This window comes from Platalea leucorodia (assembly GCF_965183815.1).
Source record: "Platalea leucorodia genome assembly, chromosome: 7".
Taxonomy (NCBI): Eukaryota; Metazoa; Chordata; class Aves; order Pelecaniformes; family Threskiornithidae; genus Platalea; species Platalea leucorodia.
The window spans coordinates 29,652,368-29,671,630 of record NC_138829.1 but is presented as its reverse complement, the minus strand read 5'-3'; the positions used below and the strand labels follow the sequence as shown (position 1 = coordinate 29,671,630).

Below are 19,263 nucleotides of genomic sequence, written 5' to 3'. Positions count from 1 at the left end.
AGGAACCACTATGCAGAGTTGCAGTGTGCTCTTCAGTCACTGGCTAGTGACTCGCCTGGTACCTTGACTTTCAAATGCGCACGTGGATAGTTGTGAGGGTTCATCCTTTGGTATTTGTATAGCATGGTAAACTCCTCATATAAAAACTGTTATAAAGAAGACAGCAGTATAATTAGTAGATACAAGCGCAGATAGATTTTACCAGTTTCTGCACAAACCTGTGGGTGTTCAGGTTTCCAGAAAAGAGCCAATATCACTCCAGACTTCCAAGCGTATCAGTTTTGCTGTCACCTGTAAGCAGAGTGTTTTGAATGTCCTATTTTACTGAAATGGAAAAGTCTGCCATAATCAAAACTTACAGCAGTACTTCCCTTATTCTTCATAACTGGTAAAGTTGGGCTAATTTATGTGAGATTGTTTTCTAAAGTGGCACACAACATCGGTTTGACAGAAATGCTGGGTAGTCAGTTGTTCATATTTTGTCTTTATTCTGCTGTATAATGAGGTTTTGAAGCCAATGAATTATCATAGCAGAATGTTTAGAGCTTGGAATACAAAAGTAAAAATTTAGGGAAACTTATGGATCTCTGCTAAAAAGAAACATAGTTAACTAGAGGCTGCTGAAAAACAACAGGACCCAGATCACAAATATTTGTTCATATTACAGCTGAACCTAACTTGCAGTTTACGTTCACTTTACATTGCACTTTTTTACGTGCATTATTTTAATTCAGTAGTTGAAAAATCGGAGTGGGGATTGGGGGATCCCTCCAAGGTAAGAAAGCATCTGTGTTTGTATGGCTGCTTTTGTAAATATGTTTTTCTGTAGATATCTGTTGTATACGGATTTAGATATAGATACATTCATATCTATTAGGGGTATAGACATTTGGTTAACTTGAAAGCTCCAAAGTGTCGTTTGTCACATTTATGGTAGGAACTTTAACTGCGTTAAATACTTATTCTTTTCCAAAGTGACTTTTTTCTTTTCCCTCTACAAAAAAAAATCAAAATGTACTTCATGAAACTATTGTATATGAAGCACTTATTAGCCGTAATTAAATGGACAATATGAATTTACTACGTCTTTAGGACTCTGGCTTGTTCTGGTTTAGAGCAAGATGATTAATGCAAATACATATTACTTGAGATAACCATTTAGCAGCTAATTTAGCCAAATTTATTACAGCAGTTAGAGGTTTTTCATTTTAGCAGACGGAGACAAGGACATGACAAAAGCAGAAGGTGTATATGAATGCACACTGCCCTCTAGTGCACAAAGCTTTATGGAATTAGTGAGAGATGCAGCGGCAAGTGCTCCAGTAACAATAGTACCCAGATTTTGTATCGTTTAGGTTTTCTTTAAAACCATGCTGCTCCCTTCCACTGAAAGATTTGCATTTCATCCCCTTCTCCTGACACTGAAGCATCAGATACAAACCAAATCCGTTTCAACTTGGCAATATTTTGGCTGAAGTATTACTTTAAACATCTGTATTTTTAAGTCTTCTTGCTGTGAGCATTTAATAACACCGTTTCACATTACAGATTGCTTTTACTTGTTTCTCTGTTTCCTAGCATATTTCAAACATCGGAGAGAGCTGTCACTCTTTGGCTCTAACCAAGTCATTCTGTGCCTCCCTTAGGCTTCTTTCTCAGTCTGGTGGTGGATTTACTTTGCTCTGGTAGAAAGTAAATCCTCCCAAGACTTTCCCCCACTGACCAGTGGATATTTCGTTCATCTGAGAACTGTAAATTCTGTTTGACAAGATCAAAGAAACAGATGTATAAGTTCAGTGGTTGATATCGCCTGCAATAAGGAGAAATGATCAAAGCAGCAGGGGTAGAGTATCTTCCCAAACCTTTCAAATATCCAGAATCTCAAAGAGGTCTACCAAGGAGCTATGAATAAATCACATATAAATTTGCTTCTTTTTTTTCCTTTTCTTTTTTTACAGTTTGACATTGAGTGCATTGAAAATGTCCACACAGCAATAAGTATTCTGTGAACCAAAGAGATTTGTAATTCTTTTTACTTTTCTTCTTCCACTAGAGTTTCCAAAAACAGATTAAAATTATGCTTTAAAAACTTGTAAAACATACTGAACTTCAGATCCTGTTTGTCATCGCACTGCCATGCTGCATTAAACCTAAAGGAAGCCAAGTATCTTCTGCTCATACTTGTGGCATGTTGTACAATGAAGATCAGTTCTAATATGCACTGTATCTTGCTTCTGTTTTGTTTGTATTTTTTTGCCAGTGCTGAATAAGGGTCAATGTGTAACAAAGTATTACCGCTGGATGCAGAAGAACGGAGGTTATATCTGGATACAGTCTAGTGCAACCATAGCTGTCAATGCCAAGAACGCAAGTGAGAAGAATATCATCTGGGTCAATTACCTTCTTAGGTAGGTCTTGCAGTCACTTCTCTCACTTGAACTGCTGTCTCTGTTGCTTGTCTCTGTTGGTGGGAGTTTTAGGGAAAAAACAATTGCCTACTGGAGAAAGTTAAGAAGAACTTTTCCTATGCCCCACCTCAAAAACAGTGCCATTTGGTTATATTTATTGAGACATCTGTCATGTCTCAGTACACTGGAATATTCTTGAATTATTATGCTGCCTCAGTCTTCAAATAAACCCTCCGCCATTTTATTGCATGCCTTCACTGCCCTGAAATCTACTCAACCTGAGTTCAAAGATAAAAATGATCCACACCAACTTTCAGTAGTTGTGTTATAAAATCTGGTGTGAAGTGTTGGGCACTAGTGTATTTCATTATTGAAAATATATGGAAGCAAACTTCTGGAATGCTACAAAAAGGTCTCTCTGAAAGGTGTTTGCCAGTTCACTCCAGAGAAAGGAACATTCTCAGGAGAAAAGGCTTGAACTAATAAGTTGCTCCTGTGACCATCAGACACTATTCACACTGAAAAATGCAAAATAGGATTTAAAAATAAAAGTAGCAATTAAAACTATTTTAAACAGAAATAGTAGTAATATCTTGAATTCAAGGCTCTTCCCTGAGAAATTCTGTTTTACCAAAACACAAGTATTTTTAAAGGACTGGTTTCTGAGCTCAAGGGAAGACCAACAGTTACTGAAAGACAGTGAATTATAAACCTGACCTTTCTCGTCTGAAAATACCTTTCAACACATTCTGTTTTGTGAAAATGTTCAATAAGATTGGGGGATTTTCTTTTTCATTCCAGAGCAGAACAAACAAACAAATAAAATTTGAAACCTTGAGATTGTCATGAAATGCAATTGTCATTTTCTGGCCTGTTCTCCTTTTAAGTTGCTTGTCATGGTTTGTTACATTCCCTTTGATGCCATGAGAGTTCAAAGTGATGTCTAGGGGTTAGATTGTGACTTATTATGCCAAGTCCAGCAAGCCCTGAAGAGACTGTGCCTGCCTAAACTTGCATGTTGAAATACTTTTGATTCCCCTTTTGGGGAAGAGGAGGAAGCAACCCCTGGCAGGAGAGCATTGAGGGATACTGTGGGAAACCTTCCACAGCAGTGGAGTGTTCATTGGGGCTTGCATGTTTCTCTCCTGCTATGACTGAGCAAAGGCATTTCTGAATATATCCTTATCCTGCTACTTTTTTGTCTCTTTTTGCAAGAGTGAGGCAGAATGCAGCATTTCAAGAGGTCAGTTTAAGCCACCAATTCTAACCTGGAAGTACAGCTTCACTGCCCCAGTCCTAACAGGGCTTCAAAATGCCCAGGAACATGCTAATATTCTAGCTGGAAAAGTGGTCCATAAGAATTATGAACAGTTGCCTCTGTCCCCTTTGCTGCTTTCCAGGCAATAGGTGAACCTAGTCCACAAATGTCCCACAAAATTATTTTCTCTGCCAACAGAATATACCTAACAAAATAAGAAAAGCAATGTGGTCTTCCCCAAGTCTCGTCCCAGACCTTGATTTTTCTGCTGCATTCCCTTCACCAGTCTGTTAGAGAAAGATTAACTTCTCCACTGAATTTGTATTTTTAATTTAGATTTGTCCTAGTACTGGAATCCATGAAAGATCCAAATGTCCAAATAATATTTTAATGACAGATCAAGGCATAATTAGGTCTACTCTTAGCAGGAGTACTGGTCTGTATACATTTCCATGCATTAGAAAGTATGATTCAGCTGTCTGTAAAAGGATAGACTAATTATAGTGACAGGGAGGATTAATGCTCCTCTTGTTCTAGCAACTTGTTATTCACAGTGTGAAAGCCCTCAAACATCTTTTGCTTGGAGGGGGCGAATTTGGGGACTGCCCTGGGATGCAGCAGAATAAAGTCACTTTGTCAGGACAAAACCATAAAGATGATAATCGTAAGAATGGCATTTCAATGTGAACTGTGTGAACTCTGAATTTTCACAGTACACTGTAATAGGCTGAATATGGGCACACTGTCATTGTGATAGTGTGTCAGTCACCCCCAGTGCTGCCTCATATTGTTCTACGCAGGACTGCAGATTTTCTGCTCTATCACCGGACTGGAATTTGAACTGCATAGAAATGCTCACCTATTGAAAAATGATTAAAGACACTGTTTATTTTCAACATTCCTATGCCACTTATGTCTAGCTGTGTCTGTTCCCCTGCCTTTGCACAGATTTGGGAAAGGAACACATTTTAAAAGGTACAAACCAAGAAAAAGCATAGGTTTTTTATTTTCAGTTTCTCTGGTAGTGTAGCTTTTTTACATTGCAGTCATGTTCATTGCTAACAAGTCACAGGTGAGCACCACATGAGCAGATGAAGATATGATTATAATGGGTGTGTTGACAGTTCTTTATCCCTAACATATGCATCTTAACATGCACATGTGCATCTGTCATATAGTTAGAGTGGTTGCTTTTGGTTTCTTGGTGATGTGATGTGTGCAGTGTTTAAAAAATATGTAACATTTTTTATCTATTTTTTGGCCAAATTATTTTGATCAGTGGTCATTTTCTCTAGCCCTAACTGAGCACCTTCTTACTAACTTTATGTATGGTCTGCTTGATTAAAGTGTGGAAAACAGGAACGTTGAGAAAAACAGGTATTGAAAGGGCTCTGGCAAGGTTGATAGAGAACATTGTTACAGAGATAACTCTAATAGACATTGCCGGTGGGAGAGAAACAGATTGAAAAAGTTAAAACACCCTCTCTGTCCTTCCAGGCACAGTAATGGGATCGAAATCAAGATATTTTGTTGTTGGATGATTACACAGTGTAGCTTTACTGTTAGATATCACACAAGTCATGGTGTCCCACTTCAGTTAGAATGCTTTGATAGCTCTAAAACTTCACTAGAATCAAACGAGTCTTAGTACCTGGTCAATATAAGTATTTGACAGCAGTATTAAAATAAACCTTCATAAGATCCCTGCTGTGAAGCTCTGAGGAGCCGAAAATGTATGTTTCTGTGTTTGCTCTGCTATTCTTCCTATTTATGTTCTTTGTTCCTGAACTTTGATACGAAAAGAGGGAAAAACTATGAAACTGCAAATCATCCAATTGTGTTTATATTTGCTACCTCCTCTTCAGTAACCCAGAGTACAAGGACACTCCAATGGATATTGCACAACTTCCTCATCTGCCAGAGAAAACCTCAGAATCCTCGGAGACCTCTGACTCTGAATCGGACTCAAAGGACAACTCAGGTAACACATATGGTGTACCTTTACCCCCACTAAAGGTTCATATCATGAGAGCCACGTGGTTGGCTTTCCAGTTGCTTTTTTTTCTCAAAGATTGTTCCATTATAACAACAACAACAAAAATTCCCGTAAAATTAAATAGAAAAACCCTAGCAAAATCTTTCAATGACCTCAGCATTTCCACAGTATCTCCATTTCCTCAGTATTTCTCTTCACTCTGTGCACGTATCCTTGCCTACCTTGCACTGAACTAAGTACTTGATTTCCCAGCTGAGCTTCATGAGTAGGTATTGTGCCTTGTGCAGAGGACCTGGGATTGTAACTGTTGAATGTAATTCTAGTTCTTTCCAGAGTAGGCATACGTTCTGAAGATAAGTCTCTACTGTCAATCTTTATGACCCTTTTTGCTGTATAATACATTTTTGAAGAGTCTCGCTAGGGGGCAGTGAAGATTGCAAAATTTGAGGGTTTTCTGGGGTTAAAATATTTTATAATTTTTTTTAAAATATATTATAATATATTTTATTAGAAGGTATGTGTTCAAGCACTTGTTTCTAAACTCTTTAAGTCTGGGACTTCAGCTGTTTTTTAAAAGCTAAATGTACTTGTCAAACTCTATGTGTAAATTAGTCCTACATATCGTCCAGTGCACAGATGGTTCACACATTCCCCATTAGTTTTAAAAGTGGTTACCTAGGCACAGGTACAGATCATCTTGCTTTGAGAGGAGCATGGTTTCCTGTGGCCCAAGAACTAAGGATGTTACTCTGCTGTAGTATGCAATATATATATATATATATATATATGTCTGATTTTTCTCTCATGTCTATGACAACAACCAAAAAAAATCTGGAGAAAATGGATCACAGTGACATAAATCAAAAAAAAGCAAGAAGAGGATCAGGCCTTAATGTTATATTATATGATACGGCTGTTCTCTTTCATCTTTTGCCTTTATTTGTTCGTCTTTGACAGCTTGGTTTGATGGTTTAAGTCAACATTAGGCACACATACGGGCTTGTTGCCCACCATCCCTGGGAACCTCTTCGCCCATTCCCAGTGCTTCCTTTATGCTGTCTTGTTCCTAAATAGCCAAATAACGCACATGTGGAGAACAGTTTGCACTGCTCATGTGCACTGTAAGTTTCTCCAAGCGAGACGTGCATGTGCATTCATGACTCCTAAGGCTGATGCAGAGCAAGAGAGCATTCTACAAAGGTGCACGGATGTTAACAGCTCAGAAGGAGATATCTCGGAGTCTTGGAAGACAGCAGAGGCAGGGGGTTGTTTCTTGCAAAAAAAATTATATAGAAATGCCAAAGGACCTGAAATCAGAACAGCATCTTGGATGAAACCAACAAGTTCAGTTCAAGCTCTGATAAAATCCCAGGCAAATTTTGTGCAGCTTTAGACTACCTAAGCCCACTCTTGACCAGCTAGAAACCATGTCCTTAAAAGAAGGCATCTTCAAAAAAAAGAAAAAAAAATGTAGGAGAAATTCAGCCCTAGGTAGAACAAAAAGCTGGATGAAATTTAGGGGTTTGTGGCTGTTACTTTGCTTCTGTGGGTTCTGTTTTTCAAAAGGGAGGGTCTCTCTGCTGCTGGTGACTCAAGCAAAAGTCCCACCAAGTGACTTGTGAAGTGCATTGTCCTGAATCCTCAGGCAGCTTCCCTGTCAAGCCCACCTTCTCCAGCACTTCTGGGAAACTGTTTGGTATTGACATAGCTCCAGGAGTAACCAATCTTTAGAGGAAAACTGGCCCTTCCCCTCTCCCCCTAAAATGAGTATATTGAAAAGGGTAGTACTTGGCTGTGATGAGTGAAAAAACATCTTTTATTTCCCAACAAAAGATTTCTGGCTGGTCTGTAAAAGACAGGGTCTCCTGAAGCCTTTCATGACCCTTTCAAACATAGTATAATAATGGAGAGTATTCATTCTCAAAGCTGCTTTGGCTGTCTGAGTCCAGTGGACTAGAGTGTTTATCTCATCCATATTAGAATTAGGTGAAAATCTAAAACACAACTAAGTTAATTCAGGCAAGAAGAGTGACAGCTTCTCAGTGCTGTAGCTGGACTATTTTCAATAGCCCTTAGATGATTTGGATCAATCAAGAATTTAATTCACTGCCTGAATTTTTTTTCTGGTTTTTTTTTTTTATTTGTTGCCCTTCAGGGGAATATGAGAAGACAGTCTAGCAACGTAACAAAATTGTTATAACTGGTTTATTCATTCAGATTTATACATGTATGACCTACTTCTCCTCTCACACGGAAGGAAATCAGGAGTAATTCCACTGAAGTCAGAGAGACTATGCCACTTTGAAAGTGGCAACGGTGAGAGGAAAATGAGATGAGAGGACTAGAATCTTCATTAGTAAATAGTGCTGCACCTGGATGCCTGCCCACTGTGGGAGAACACGGATGTGAAATAACAATCACCAGAACATAACGGTCATAATGGGATTGTTCACTGACTCCTCTTTGGATGACACAGCTACAATGCCATTGTGCTCACAGTTGTCAAAATGATTCTTGTCCAGCAAGCAGATGAAAAGGCCCCCTTCATTTAAGGTGCAGGCCATATAGCATAGGCTTTTAGTGCATTAACAATCCTGAGTCAGAGAGATTCGTGGTGACCAAAACTCACCCAAAACAGCATTGAAAAAAAATTGTGGCTCTACAGAAGAGACTGCGTTTTGCCAAAAAAGTTTACAGCAATCAAATCTCATTGGTAGGTAGAAGTCTGGACTTGGGTTATGATATTATGTTCCTGTTGCTAATGGTTTGTTTCACTTTCCTTTTGCTCCAGAGGACAATGAGAACTCAAAGTCAGATGAGAAAGGAAACCAGTCAGAAAACAGTGAAGACCCTGAATCTGACAGGAAAAAGTCAGGAAATCAGTCAGATAACGAAATGAACTGTAATGATGATGGGAACAGCTCCAGCAACCAGGACAGCAGGGACAGTGACGACAGCTTTGAAAACTCTGACTTCGAGAATCAAAAGGCCCCTGAGGACAGTTTTGGCACTCTTGGTTCTATGCAGATCAAGGTGGAGCGCTACGTTGAGAGTGAGTCAGACTTGCGGTTGCAGAACTGTGAATCACTGACCTCGGACAGTGCCAAGGACTCAGACAGTGCAGGGGAAGTAAATGCCCAGTCTTCCAGCAAACATCAAAAGAGGAAGAAGAGGAGAAAAAAGCAAAAGGGAGGCAGCATGACCCGGAGAAGGCTGTCAAGCACCTCAAGTCCGAATGGACTTGACTCAGCTTTGGTGGACCAGCCCCAGCTGCTCTCGTCGCCAAACAGTGCCTCAGTGCTCAAAATTAAAACAGAAATCTCAGAACCTATCAATTTTGATAATGATAGCAGTATTTGGAATTACCCACCCAACAGGGAAATCTCAAGGAATGAATCACCCTACAGTATGACCAAGCCCCCCAGCTCCGAGCACTTCCCTTCCCCCCAAGCCAGCAGTAGTTTACATGTCTCCATTCCAGACTCCGTTCTCACCCCACCAGGGACTGAAAATACTGCCAGCCGTAAAACTCAGTTCAGCACCTCATCCAACTCAGCCTTGGCTCCTGTGTCCTCTGACCCTTTGTCGCCCCCACTTTCAGCATCTCCACGGGACAAACATCCAGGAGGTCCCACAGCTTCCAACTCTTTGTTGTACACTGGGGACCTGGAAGCCCTTCAGAGGTTACAAGCAGGCAATGTGGTGCTTCCTTTGGTTCACAGGGTAACGGGAACCCTTGCTGCGACCAGCACTGCTGCTCAGAGGGTCTACACCACTGGCACTATTCGCTATGCTCCAGCTGAAGTTACTTTAGCCATGCAGGGCAACCTCCTCCCCAACACCCATGCTGTTAACTTTGTTGATGTTAACAGCCCCAGCTTTGGGCTGGATCCTAAAACACCGATGGAAATGCTCTACCACCACGTTCACCGACTCAATATGTCGGGACCGTTTGGAAGTGCTGTGAGCGGGGCCAGTCTGACCCAAATGCCTGCAGGGAATGTGTTCACAACTGCCGAAGGACTTTTTTCCACTCTTCCATTTCCTGTGTACAGCAATGGCATTCACACTACACAGACTCTGGAACGGAAAGAGGATTGAAATATGACCACATACTGTGTTCAGTGTTATACTCTGAGGCATAGACTATGTTTTAATTTAGACCTTTAATTCTAGCACTTTGAATTTGAGCAGGTCAGCTTATTCTCTCAATATGATGGTCCCCATTTCATTCCCTTTCTCTTTAACTTGACTTATTCTTTAATGTAAAGATATTTTTTTATTTTTGCCTTCAGAGAGTCGAAGTACCAGTTGCCTGCCATTTTGTCTTCTTCTAAGATGTGTGTTTTTTCCTTTGCATCTTTATTAAGATGCCTTTAATATGTGTATGCCTCTGCCATAGAATACTCAGTGTTGTGGTAAAGAGATTTTAAAGTGACAACCATTGGTTTTACTTCAAAATGATCTTGATATGATCAAGATTAAAAGAGACAAGCATAAACAATGTGCCCTGTTTGACTAAGTCAAATGAAAAGGGGTTTTTGTTCCTAATTCCTTTAAAAATAGGGGATAGTATTTTAGAATTTTATGCAGAGTTTAATTCTCTTTTTATGGTTAAGATTTTCTTACTTGCACATAAAATAATTTGGGTTCTTAAAAAGTTAATTTCTGGCCTGTGACTAGAATGTTAAAAAGTTGGACTAAATGTTAATTACTGAAACTTTAACTTAATTTCTAAAACCATGGTGCTATCATTTATTAATCTGTAATGTCTTCATACAATATGCAGCTTGTGGGCTGGGTTTTTTGGAAAGAATGTGTTCCGTACTGGTTTATAGTCGGGTGCTGCAGTCTCCTTGGTTAGTTAAGACAAAAGCCCTCATTAACATTTGCTGCAGGACTTTAAATTTTTTACCTCCAAACTAACAAGCATAGCCTCACATCAAATTTAAATGGGTCAGGAAGCCTTTTTCAAAAAGTGCTTACAAACAAAAAACTCAATTTAATTGACGCGAGGAGCAGTTTCTTAGGTGCATATTGTTTTGCTTTATTTTTTTCTCAGTGTAACTGAGGCTAATTTTACAACATCAAATAACACTTCGGAGTAAAAAAAAAAAACCAGAAGAACTATTTAACATGTTTTGTTTTGTTTTTCATTTAATATTATAGAGGGAAGGTTGTAAATTTCTTTTTCTTCTTTGATTTGGGTATTTTTTGTTGGGTTTTCCTTATTTCTAGTGTTGAAACCAATATGTTTTAAAACTAAAGAATGGGTTAATAAGCTTGAAATAGATAACTACAACTGAAAACTGCACATTAAGTAAAAGAAAAGAAATCTCCTATTTTGTCTTTGTTGCCAGAAATCACAGTGTAGTGTCAAACACTCCAAATGACTGTCAAATATAAATTCTTCTTCCACTCCATCTTTGGCAGCTGTTTGTTAAGGCATCTAATAACAGATGTGAGAACTGTAATGTGTACAATGTGTAAGTGTCCTTGGCTGTCAGTCCCATTGCAGTTTCAATGTGTGTTACTATATGCAGTATATACTAAGCTAATGTAGTTGTTTTGTCCTTTGTCTTCTCTGTGCTTTATCTCTAGTCCGGAGTGGTAAAGTCCCATTCCTGCAGTCCTAGTGAACCAGTGATTCTTGGGGGTTAGTGGTTTTTGTGTGGTGGCCTTCCTCTGTAATGTCACCTTATGCTGCTTCCACTGTCTGTATACCTTTTAATTTCTGCTGTTGCTTTGCTGTTGTGTATTCTCAAACCTCTCTCTCCCCCTTCCTCTCTCCCCTCCTCTCCACACCTCACCCCTCTCTCTTTCTCTCGCTCTCTCGTTCTCTCCTTCACTCTCAGAGATAAAAGACTCTTAACTAGCTCAAGGTTAATGGAGCCATTTTTCCCACAGAGGAATTCTGGGTATGACTTACTCTTCCAGTGTACCCCACAATGCACTCCAGAGTAATGCTCAGATATATTAAGCAAATTGACGCCATATAGCCTCAGTTGTTAACATTCCCAGAGTCCCTTGTGCTCAAACTGTAAGCAGAGGGTGCATTTCTTTGGTTTTCTCCCAGGTGGGCTGGCGGAGTAATACGTAGAGCAATTACCAGTGAGATAGGAAATGCTTTCAAAGGTCAACCGGCATTGTTTGAAAAGGAAACTGAGCTTAGAATTGTCATATATATTTGCTTATGTGTGCAATGCTAATATATTAACTCAGCTGTCCTTTGAATTTTTGATCACTCACTGTGTCGAGTCAATTCCTGCGGTAGCTTTGAATTTGAGAAGTAAGTCCAAGCCACAGCGGAGTAATAGCGAAAAAGGAATTGGACGCCACAAATTTAATTAATGAGCTTGTAAAAGTTCCATTGGAAGGATTTAAGTAGGTCTAAAAAAGGTGAGAAAGCTGATTGGGAAATTCAAAGTTTCATTTTGGAAGCTCTACTCTAGCTATGGAACAATCAAAGGAGTGCACCTATCAGCTACAAAGAACAGCTAGACAGCTGTTGTTGTTTTGTTTTTTTTTTTTTTATAAATGTTTCTGTGTTGTGTCAAAATGATTTCTGGTGATTTAAACTAACAGATAATCACAGCTGCTGTCTAAATCCATAGTGTTTAAAATTACAAAATGAAAAAAAAACTTCATTACCTGTGAAGACTGTGTCTGTGTTTTTAACTATTTCTTGTACAAATATATGAAATCTTTTATGAGGAGACTGGTGCCAAGTAGCTGAATAATGGGGAAAGGGATTCTGTTCGTATAAATCTTAGCAGTGTTACCAACTCTACAATATAAAAAAAATTAAAATGTTAAAAAGTGACAGCTATGGTACATTTATTTTGTGTTAAGCTAACCGAATCTAACTTCTTGAGTGCCTGGCTTATTTGAAACATTTTTTTCATTGATCATTGATAATGCTGCAAATCAGAAATGTACATACTTCATTTACAACAGGGTTCTTTTTATACTTTTGTAGATTCTCATACATGTCATACATGGTTGTCTTTATGTAACTTAATTTTTTTTCATCCCGCAGGTGCCATTTTCATAATAAACTTCTCTTGGATTTGTTACTATCTGGCATCATTTCTTTTACATATAACCATCCTGACTAATGAATGCTGGTAGTATTTGTTTGAGCAGGTATTTTTTAATTGTTTTGTTTAAAAAAAAAAAACAAAAAACAAGAAAAAATAACCAAAAATCAAAGAGGATAAAGCTAGATTTTATTAACGCTTGTGAAATGAAGAAAAGAAGCTGTCAAGATGTAGGTTAAGAATGCTAATCCAAATACTACAACAAACTTGCCACCATCCTAAATTCTCAGCTACCCCAACTCATTGTCATATTGAGCATTTTTATGCACATTATCAAAGCTGAATAATGGACCTGCAACATTAACCACTATAGAAAGTGTGCATTTTTTCTTGATTAATGCGCACTGGAAGAGGTCGGCTTTTGTACATTAATCATTTAAAATGCACTTTATATTTTCATTTTTGTACTCTACGATGTTACAGTGAAACTCTTCAGTCACATTATATTCTACCTAGGCTGCTGATTCTTTTAAATGTGTACTTTCTTTCCGCAGACTGGCAACATGTAAGTTGTTGGTGTCGTGTGGCTAGACTTTCTGCCTTACAAACTGAGGACAGAAACATTTACCAGCGTAGAAAAGACAAGGCAAAAAGCCTTGACCTCACAACTGAAGGGAAAAAAAAAAAACTTAAATACAGTTTTGATTACGCAGACATCCACGCACAGTGGCTGACCCTAAAAAGGGAACAGCCATCGGCGATGACACCTGCATAAGTTCTGAAAAAAGGCCCAGAGCAAGTGTGTTTGGTCTCTGCTGTGGAAAAGCAGGGAGAAGCTATGCCGCAGGAGATGCCGCCCCAGGTGCCCATCGCCGTGTGCTGACCCTGGCGGTGGCTGCTGCACGCACGAGGAGGGGCTGGGTCGTGGCAGGGCTGGGGAGCGGGAGCCTTCTCACCCACGGCTCACGCGGTCTCTGCGTTTCTCCCTCATTCACTGGCTTGCTTTACAGTGCCTCCCTCACCTGCGACAAAGATTTCCAGATTCCATATTTTATTTTGTTATTGCTGAGTGTGTGATCTAAGAACACAAATTTTAGGCATGTGAAATCAAGACAGGGCTGCCCATAGCCAAAATCTGTAAGCAACTTTGAGTGCCCAAATCTTTTCTCCTCTGTGTGACCACTTAGAAATTAAAACTATTGGGCTAGTCATTCTGGATCAGATTTTGGTTGCCTTATTAATGCTGAGTAAAACTGTCTTATCAGTTGCACAGTTTTCAGCACATCTTTTTAAAGCAAAAGATAGATAGATACACTCAGCTGAAGAAAGAGCATGTGGGCTGCTAAACCAAAAAAAACCCACAAAAATGTATGCACAGTTATAGCTTGGTGATCCAGTCCAATGGCTTAATAGCCTGAAGTCTGGCTCTTTGCGTTTCCAAGCAGTTCAGGATTCCCACTTCCCAGGCTCCAAGCACTGAGTTTGATATGTCTCCAACTTGCAGGGGGTAGAAAGGAGCAGAGGTTAGCGGTGCTTCTTTCAGCTCTGCTCCCATGTCCCAGTTGGCAATGCATCTTGTTTATGAGGTAGCTAAGGGTACGGATGCCAACCAAGAGGAAAACAGAATTTAAATGGAGATTGGAAGAATGACTAGAATAAAGCTTAATGGAAGAATAACATGCCTGTTCCAAATAAATGTTAACTAATATTAACTAAAGCCACTAATCCCAAGAAGGGGCTTGAGGGGGGCGTTTCCAAGCTCTTATAAAGGCTCATTAAACCTCAGCCATACTGCCCATACATTGCACCAGAGCACAGAGTTGATGGTCAGAGTTAATAGACTGCTCTAAGACTTCCAGTTGAACAAGAAAGTTTGTGCATTAAAGAAAATGATGGAAAGGCTGTTTTGTGGTTTGTTTGGTTTTTTTTTTTTATAGTGATGATGTTACATCAATATAGCTCTGGGGAATGGATTTTGTAAATTATTATTTGTAGCAATTTTAAGAAACAAAAACAACTGCTTGAAAGGGTTGAATCCTTTGACAAGGGTTCTTTGGGGTTGGTCTAGTTGCTATTTTTATAATATTTGGAGGAAAAACTGTCTGCCATGCAGGAAGCTGGGCAAACTTTGTCAAGACATTTCATCAAAGCGCTTGTAACTACCATCTCTGGAAAGTTTGTTCCTGAGCCCCTTGTTTTGCAAGGTGATATATGCAGGTATCTAGAAGCCACCTGAAGAGCTGCAAGGGGAAAAGGGCTCTTTTGAAGCGCCATGACTCTGAAAAGTTACAGTGATAGAAAAATGTTTCAGGACTACTTGGATAACTAGCTCTGACAGCTTGCAGTGGTGCTATTGCAAGGTGGTCATGTCACTGGAGTAACCGTGATGCCCCTGACAGCACATTTATTGTTATGATTCTAGGAACTGCATTAGTTTAAATGTGTCAGTGCTTTCAGAGGTATTTGCATAGTATTTTTCCTTCTTGCCATTGTAATTTCTTCATTTTAGGGCTGAGGGAGGAGGGTGGAAAGGCTGGATGTGCATTGTCAACTAATTTAATGAACTGTCATCTATCCAGTGAGTTTACTGAGGAGCCTACAGAAACGTGAACAAATGGGATGTCACCAGAGCCACAGATGCTCAGGTAAGATCAAACCATTTATAAAACATGCACGTGCATGCACACAGACACACAGATCTGCTATCTCTGAAAGCCGGTTGGGCTTTCAGACTGGACAGGGTAGTACCTATGTATATAAGCATAATAAAGGTCCTTTCTTCACCTCTTCCACCTATTCTTTCTTCATCAGGAGTGAATACTGGAAGCTGTTATTCTCTCTCTCAGTGTAAGTAGGGTTTATGTATGTATGAACAGGTATATTTTACTGGCTGAAATAATAACACCCCAGTCATTCCTCTAGTAGTCTTGAAGTTTCCAAATAGCACTCAAGACCCAATTTTCATAAAACATAGCCATAAATTGTTTAGGTTGGAAAAGACTTTTAAGATCATCGAGTCCAACCGTTAACCTAGCACTGCTAAGTCCACCACTAAACCATGTCCCTAAGCACCACATCTACCCGTCTTTTAAATACCTCCAGGGCTGAGGACTCAACCACTTCCCTGGGCAGCCTGTTCCAGTGCCTGACTACCCTGTCAGTGAAGAAATTTTTCCTAATATCCAACTTAAACCTCTCCTGGCTCAACTTGGGGCCATTTCCCAATCACATCAACACTTTCTTTCACCAAATCAAACAGGATATTTCTGAAAGCAATAGGACTCAAGCCAAGGATGCAGAGTTCTGCTTTTAATTGACCTGAATCAGGATGGGTATTCTCCACCACAGTTTTGTTCAGAATCCTAAATTCAGCAGGATAGAGTGGAAGAACAGCTTTCATTTCCATAATCACCATGAGATGGGTCTTTTGGCAAAATAAAATCACAGAGTAGTTTAGAATTATTTCATATAAAAAAAAAAAAAATCACATTTCTAGAAGTATCCCACTCTAGAAGGAAAACAAGAGAGCTTAGTGACTCAGGTCCAAAGCCATGAAAATGAAGTCAATAATTATGAGTTTGATTACATTTGCAGGAAGTTAAGAATCTTTCCCATCTCGTAGGAATTGTGTAGTCTAGATGCAATGCAGAAAATAAGGGATCTTTTAATAGACACCAACAGTACAATGAGTACTGACTTCATGCCCAGGCAAAAAGGACCGAAGAAAGGCTTATGGGAAGTTAGTGGGAGAAGGTTTGTATTGCTTTGCAGATAGAGGACTTTATTGCCCAGTACTTTGTCTCAAATTACATTTCACTGACTCTAGAGACATGGAAAGTATTAAAATTACCTTTCCCATTACAAGTTTTCCCAAGAAAGAAGACCTCTGTCTTGTTTGTAATAAAAGGGAGTGTAATATTTTCTTGCAAAAGGAAGGGAATCAGTTTTCCCTCTTGTTTTAAAAGCATTCACAGATTTATAGCGGAAATGACAGGAACAGGATGTATTAACCGTATGACCCCAGCAGAATGAGTCTACACCCTTGACTGATTTAAAAGTTTATCTGTGTCCTCTGAATAGCCACAAAGGGTCAAGTCTTGGTCCTGCTCAAATCAATGAGAGCTTGACTAATGACTTTAATGGCTTCAGGAACAGGACCAAAGTTTTGAGCCAATACTCATAAGCAAATAACAAAGCAGAGCCTATAGCACAAACCGCAGACAAATGAGTCTGGCTAATTGGTACAGTGCATCAAGTTTCCTTTCTAATCTGGTACGACGCCACTCACACGCTAAGAGAGCAGCTCTTTTCTGTTTAATTAAAAAGTCTTTCCCAGTCTTCCCAAACTGCATGATCTGATCCTTCCAGAGATTCCTGCCTTTAAAACAGATGGAGAGTGAGGCAGAGGCACAGGTAGGACTGGGAAGACTGTTTTCTCACGCACGCTCTGCGGCAGTGGGTTTGGCTGCCTGGATCTTTAATATGAAAGCAAAAGTCTCTGAGGTGGAAACTCTGCTGGATGTTGAAGCTTGTATTCTCTTGAACTACCAGCAGTGCAAACCCTGATGGCAGCACCAGCGTCATCAGTACATACTTCCCAGCCCCTCTTTGAGTATTATCCAAGATATGGGGAAGTTGAGCACATTATAAAGAGGTTAGTATTCACTGAAATCAGTTTCCAATTTCTGTTCAGTACTGTGAGTCTCTGAGGCCTCTTAGCATCCTTTGCAGTCTCTCCCGTACCTCAGGTAAAATTTCATTTCTTTCTTCTAGCCAGTTCTCTGCTTTATTACAGCATGTAAGATAGCATCTTGCAGGGTAGTGACAAAAGCTGATTGCGGCTCAAGAGGTCTGGTCTCCTTAGATTATAGCAAATGGAAAGAACTAGGATTCTCCAAAGATTACTTTGGCCTGAAAACACACCCTAAATGCCGTGACCCATCCCCATAGCAAGGACCCAGGGATCTTAGACTTTGCAAGGTAAGATCAATTTCTGAGAACATGCCTCCCACTTATTGCTCATTGGCACTTTGAACAAGCCCTGATTTTTGCCTTCTTTCCCACTTAGAAGGAAAGGTCCTTGCTGCTCTGTATACTTTCACCTCTGCCGCAAGACCTGCAGCTGTGGGGCCTGGCTTGGTCCCCTTCAGTTCCTAGATAATTTTCTTCACTGAGTGTTACCTGAAATTTCCAATTGCACATTGACATGATCATTCACTTCCCATGAGGCTGTAGCCTCATGCCTTCATGTTTTCTGTACGGCATCATTTTTCTTCTTTTTTCCACCACCTTTGTTTCTCGTTTTGCCCGTGCTTTTTAGCTTCACAATGGCTTCAAACACACACTCCTTGGTGCGTAGCACTTCCCCAGCATGATCTATAACCATTGCTGCCACTCCCTGGCCCTTGTTACCAAGCCAATTTTATATCCAATCGAGTATTTTACCATCAGTCCCATACTTGCTAACCTTATAAATTAATCTGTTATGTGGCACTGTATTGAGAGCCTTTTCAAGTCCAAGTAAATTATGTCTCCTTCTTCACCCCTGTCCATTCTCATTGTCACTTCCTCAGAGAAATGAATCAAGATTGTTAAGCATGACCTACCTTTTGTAAATCCATGCTGACTATCTCTAACCAATCTATATTAGATTGATATTAAATCAGGACACAGACTCAAAGGGGGCCTGCTATATAAATGCAACCTAACGTTGCTTCATGTGGAGATGAGCGAAGGGAATCACTGATACACTGAAGTTAACAGTACCAGGTCTGATGGTTTGCCGATAACTTATTAGTGGTCAGATCCCTCCCCAGGGTGGCAACCAGAACTCCTCTGGAGAAAACAAAAGCTTTTGTCTGCATTTGCCTAGCATGTTTCTATTGCAGAAGTGAATGTGATCACTGAGGACGAGAGAACTGGGTTCTGCTTTTAGTCATCCATGATGAAGTCAAAATTACAAAAACACTGCAAAAACTTAAATTTCAATAGAATGTTGTCCCACAGCTTCCAAAAAGAGCTGTATCCGCATTACCTAAGGTGCATATCAAAAGGCAGCATGGGCATTTGCTTCTTGTACAAGCACAGCCAAAGGATACCAAGAGAGTCCCCTGCCTTGGCCAGGGTGCTGGAGAGCACGGGTGCTACGTCAACTATAACAATTTTCCCAGTATCCCACTAAGACATTTGGGATCTTGCTTCCCCTGAAGCACACGCCTGCTCTGAGTACATGTCACTACTGACTGATGCCAGAGAAAAAAACTTTTTCCATGGAGATAAACAATAGTGAGAGGTGGGCTCAGGGACTGCAAGGTACAGCTGAGTGAATTGCACACCACATCCCCTTGCTTGCTTGCTTGCTGGGGTACAAAGATGGCAGCCAGCACAAGCAGGTTGAAGAAAGAGGCTCTCAGCAGTGAATCCTGGCAGCAGTTTAGGTATAAATTAGGTACATTTTGCTAGCTTTTCTACTGCTGTGACTGGAAATATCTCCCTAAATGCTGTAAGCATAATTGAGGTCGTCTTAGTTTGGGTGAGGGAAAAAAGTGATCCCAAGTCTGT

The 19,263-nt window shown here is 39.9% G+C and overlaps 1 protein-coding gene across 6 annotated transcripts in view; it reads left to right on the top strand.

The window, feature by feature from the left end:
* The window catches only part of NPAS3 (neuronal PAS domain protein 3), a gene marked incomplete at both ends in the record, with an annotated part of 624,151 nt that extends 614,388 nt beyond the window's left edge, over window positions 1-9,763 (top strand). For 5 of the 6 annotated variants that reach the window (XM_082317264.1, XM_082317263.1, XM_082317262.1 and 2 more), the window contains 3 exons: window positions 2,261-2,408; window positions 5,532-5,659; window positions 8,454-9,763. In XM_082317264.1, the coding sequence (XP_082173390.1) occupies window positions 2,261-2,408; window positions 5,532-5,659; window positions 8,454-9,763 (1,586 nt within the window). The remainder of the gene's footprint in view (window positions 1-2,260; window positions 2,409-5,531; window positions 5,660-8,453) is intronic. The other variant, XM_082317265.1, reaches the window with a different exon arrangement.
* Window positions 9,764-19,263: the final 9,500 nt, after the last annotated feature.